The 4,825-nt window shown below is 45.1% G+C and overlaps 1 protein-coding gene across 1 annotated transcript; it reads left to right on the top strand.

Moving 5' to 3' along the window:
* Positions 1–290: 290 nt before the first annotated feature.
* On the top strand, positions 291–4,821 carry LOC129348484 (NACHT, LRR and PYD domains-containing protein 3-like; the record flags this gene model as incomplete). Its single annotated transcript, XM_055008839.1, has 7 exons — positions 291–409; positions 798–929; positions 1,013–1,183; positions 1,320–1,448; positions 1,750–1,822; positions 3,374–3,599; positions 3,782–4,821. Coding segments are annotated over exons 2-7 (1,728 nt in total), but the record flags the coding sequence as incomplete, so codon positions are not given.
* Positions 4,822–4,825: the final 4 nt, after the last annotated feature.

The raw sequence follows: 4,825 nt of genomic DNA, 5'->3' as shown, positions 1-4,825 counted from the left end.
ATGTAGCATTAAATGAGATTGAGAGCAGACATGTCTCTTTCTGCACTGTTGAGGGAAATGTGCATTAGTGTGATCTCTGCTGATGTTGGTTCTGTCCCAGTGATTCCATTCTAGGGAAAGTTAACTGTCAGGGATTTACAGCCTGATGGGAGTTTCTGCTTTCATGAACCACAGGGTTTGTAGAAGTTGTGTTGGATGTTGAGAGACATGAAAAAGGTTGAATGTTGAAATAATCCGTCACATGAAATGAGTGGGAATCAGCCTGTAAAATGTGCTCTTATTGTGAAACTCTGCCTGCTGCTTCCTCATAGGTGGAGTCCTGACTGGTTCCAGGAAACAGATCACCTGTCTGAGCGTCCAGGAGTGGACTGGAAACTTTCTTCTTCTTCTTCAGCGCTTTGAATAAAGTGTAAGTTTGCTTTGTTTGCTGCTTTAACTTCAGTAATGTTGCTGTTTGTTTCTGCTCTGTGATGTTTCTACATGTTCACTTCTTATTTCAGCACAAACTTTGGATGACTGCTGTTTAAACATGGATCAATATGATTATTAGGTTATTGATTGACTGCAATCAGTCAATATTTCTATGAGATTATTGATGGACTTGAGTCAGTTTGATGAGCTGCTGATGTTTCTTTGTTTGTTCACAATCCAAACTGCATGGTGTCTTTTTGACTTTGGGTTTGTGGGTGAGTCTCTGCAGCTCCATGACTCCATCTGCTGGACTGATAGTAGAAGTGCAGCAGCTGATCTTTTCCAGGAGGATTTGAGTGGATCAATGATGTTTGTTTCCTGTGCAGGTGAAGGTAGAAAGTGTGTGTGAGCTGCTGTGAGTTGAGCAGCATGGATGAGTGTGAGGACAGAGAGGAGGGAGTCCCTCCCTCTAAAAGCTCTCTGTGTGGGGAACAGGAGAACCAGAGCAAAGCTCAGAGGTGAGACCAGCATCTCTAACTGTCCAGGACTCTGGTGCATGTCAGAGCTCAGCATCACATCACTGCTGCATCATTATTCACAGGAATCCACCTGGACCTGGACCTGGACCTGGACATGAACCTGGACCTGGACCTGGACCTGCGTCCAGCTGTGTGTCCTTCAAGAGCGACCAGTCTAAGGATCTTTATTTTGAATTTAAAGAACCTCAACCTCCTGAAGTAAGAGTAAAGAAGAAAAGAAGAAAAAAGAAGAAGTAAGCTGTGAAATCAAACTACTGACTGTTGTGTCAAATGTTCTGTCATTGTTCCAAATATGTTCCATCATTAAATCACTCTGAATCTCTGCTACATGATTTTTCCTTCCTAGTGGTCTTCCTCTCTATTTACCAGAATCCATCAGAGACCAGAGTCCTCTGGACCTGGACCTGGATCTGCATCCAGCTGTGTGTCCTTCAAGAGCGACTGGTCTAAGGATATTATTTTTGACTTTAAAGGAGAACCAGGTCCTGCTGCAGAGGGGTAAGATGTTCAGAACAAGGTTTCAGAGCTGCTAGTTTGATAGCAGATTGGCTCCTCATCAAACAGAACAAATGTTTTGAAGAAGTGATGCTAATAACATGAACATCATCCACAGAGACATTAAAAACAGAACCAGGTGGATCACAGCAAGAACTCTGAGTTCACTAAAATAACAAGAAATAGTTTTACTGGACAAAACTTCAGTTCTGTGATTATATAAGCCTTGTTAGCTTGTATGTTAGCCTATTTGTCTCTGTGTGGACAGACGTACTGAGATCTAACTGTTGATATTGATCCAAAGAGTGGAGCAGCAGAACTCAGAGGTTCCCAGAGCTCAGTCTGTCCAGCAGCATCACCTGGACTCCATATTCATGGTGAGTTCATGGACAACAAGTTGTTCTCCATCTGTAGTGTTCAGGTGTCTCCATTGTGCTCTTTGTAGACCAGTGGACTGTCAGTGTGTCCAACATGGATCTGATGTTTCAGTTCAATTTTCAATTCAATTTTATTTATATAGCGCCAATTACAGTCAAATTGTCTCGAGACACTTTACAGAACCCATATGCCTGAACCCCCAGAGCAAGCCAAAAGGCGACAGTGGCAAGGAAAACACCCATTTAACAGGGAAAAAACCTTGAGCAGAACCCGGCTCTAATGTGGGGGGACCCATCTGCTGCTGGCCGGGCGGGTTGAGAGGGACAGAAGAGGTAGAGAGGTAGAGATAGAGGGGTAGAGATAGAGGGATAGAGGTAGACATAGAGGGGTAGAGATAGAGGGATAGAGGTAGAGATAGAGGGGTAGAGATAGAGGGATAGAGGTAGCGAGGTCGGGGGGGGGGACCATAAAACACACAGTTTGACACATGCATGATAAGACAGATGATACAGGCAAGTACAACTGACATGGAAACTAATTATAGTTTACTGCTATGGTGTACAGCTCTGGCATTAAATATACTACATATATAGCTGGTGGTAAAATTCAAACAGTCAGTAGATGAACATATCAAGTATAGTGAGGGTGATGCAGAGTAGATCGGTGGAAATGGGCAGCTGGAAGCAGTGGACTGGAGGAAGGTCAGCAGCAGCATCCCACAGATGGAGATTAGGCCAGTTGGTGGGAGAACAACCACAGATCTGAAGCATCCAGCTCTGGGACCAGGGACACTCGGAGAAAGGACACAGAAAGAAACAGAGTGAATGTAATGCAATAATGGTATATGTAGTAAATACATAGGTAGTTAGAGAAGGGCTCAGTGCGTCAAGAGAGGTTCCCCAGCAGTCTAGGCCTATAGCAGCATAACTAGGGGCAAACTAAAGGGACGTCAAGAGGGGAAGTCAGTTGTGCAAATGAAAACACCAGCATACCCCGTCAGGGTCCCCCAGTCAGTCCTAACTATAAGCTTTGTCAAAAAGGAAGGTTTTAAGCCTGGTCTTAAAAATAGAGAGGGTGTCTGCCTCCCGAACCCAAACTGGGAGCTGGTTCCACAGGAGAGGAGCTGATAACTGAAGGCTCTGCCTCCCATTCTACTTTTAGAGATTCTAGGAACAACAAGTAAGCCTGCAGTCTGAGAGCGAAGAGTTCTGCTAGGATAATATGGTACTATCAGGTCTTTAAGATATGATGGAGATTGGTTGTTAAGAGCTTTATATGTCAGAAGAAGGATTTTGAATTCTATTCTGGATTTAACAGGAAGCCAATGAAGAGAAACCAGTATAGGAGAAATATGATCTCTCTTGCTAACTCCCATCAGTACTCTGGCTGCAGCATTTTGGATCAGCTGTAGATGTTTCAGAGAGCTATTGGGACAACCTGATAATAAGGAATTACAGTAGTCAAGCCTAGAAGTAACAAATGCATGGACTAGTTTTTCTGCATCCATGATTTGACTCTGATGGACTCATTGACACATTTCTCTGTTCCAGCTGCTGGAGGACAACATGGTGACTTTTGTGAAGAAGGAGCTGAAGAAGATGCAGAAGGTTGTGAGTCCAGATTACCCAGAATGCTTAGAGAGTCAGAGGGAGGATGAGGAGGAGTTGGAGGGTGATGATGAAGAGCAGAGGAGCAGCAGAGAGATGTTTCAGCAGATTACAGTGTTGTTCCTGAGGAGGATGAAGCAGGAGAAGCTGGCTGACTGTCTGCAGAGCAGTAAGAGGATTTGTGTAAAGACTGAAGCTGCTGATCAACAGAACATTTACTAAAGTCTCAGAATATCTTCACACAATCAGTCTTTAGGGGGACAAACTGTCACCTTCACTTTATTGCTACTTTGGTCCTTTAATATCCAGGTTACTTCTACTTCACTCTTTCTTTCTTGTGTTTTCATTCAGAATTTCCTGCTGGAGTTTGTGGACGTGAACTAAAATATGGTCTGAAGAAGAAGTTCCAGAGAGTGTTTGAGGGCATCGCTAAAGCAGGACAGCCGACCCTCCTGAATGAGATCTACACAGAGCTGTACATCACAGAGGGAGGGACTGCAGAGGTCAATGATGAACATGAGGTCAGACAGATTGAAGCAGCATCCAGGAAAGCAGACAGAGCAGAAAGAAGCATCAGAGCAGAAGACATCTTTAAAGGCTCACCTGGAAGAGATAGACCAATCAGAACAGTGATGACAAAGGGAGTGGCTGGCATCGGGAAAACAGTGTTAACACAGAAGTTGACTCTGGACTGGGCTGAAGACAAAAGCAACCAGGACATCCACTTCATGTTTCCATTGACTTTCAGAGAGCTGAATGTGCTGAAAGAGAGAAAGTTCAGCTTGATGGAACTTGTTCATCACTTCTTCAGTGAAACCAAAGCAGCAGGAATCTGCAGCTTTGAAGACTTCCAGGTTGTGTTGATCTTTGACGGTCTGGATGAGTGTCGCCTTCCTCTGGACTTCCACAACAATGAGGTCCTGACTGATGTTAGAGAGTCCACCTCAGTGGATGTGCTGCTGACAAACCTGATCAGGGGGAAGCTGCTTCCTTCTGCTCGCCTCTGGATAACCACACGACCTGCAGCAGCCAATCAGATCCCTCCTGACTGTGTGGACATGGTGACGGAGGTCAGAGGGTTCACCGACCCACAGAAAGAGGAGTACTTCAGGAAGAGATCCAGAGATGAGGAGCAGGCCAGCAGCATCATCTCCCACATGAAGAAGTCACGAAGCCTCCACATCATGTGCCACATCCCAGTGTTCTGCTGGATCACTGCTACAGTTCTGGAGGAGCTGCTGAGAACCAGAGATGGAGGAGATCTGCCCAGAACCCTGACTGAGATGTTCATCCACCACCTGGTGGTTCAGGCCAAAGTCAAGAAGGTCAAGTATGATGGAGGAGCTGAGACAGATCCACACTGGAGTCCAGACAGCAGGAGGATGATTGAGTCTC

The sequence above is a fragment of the Amphiprion ocellaris genome, unplaced genomic scaffold (assembly GCF_022539595.1).
Source record: "Amphiprion ocellaris isolate individual 3 ecotype Okinawa unplaced genomic scaffold, ASM2253959v1 Aocel_unscaffolded279, whole genome shotgun sequence".
NCBI classification, from domain to species: Eukaryota; Metazoa; Chordata; class Actinopteri; family Pomacentridae; genus Amphiprion; species Amphiprion ocellaris.
Note: the sequence above shows the minus strand (reverse complement) of the source record. Positions and strands in the feature narration are given on the sequence as shown.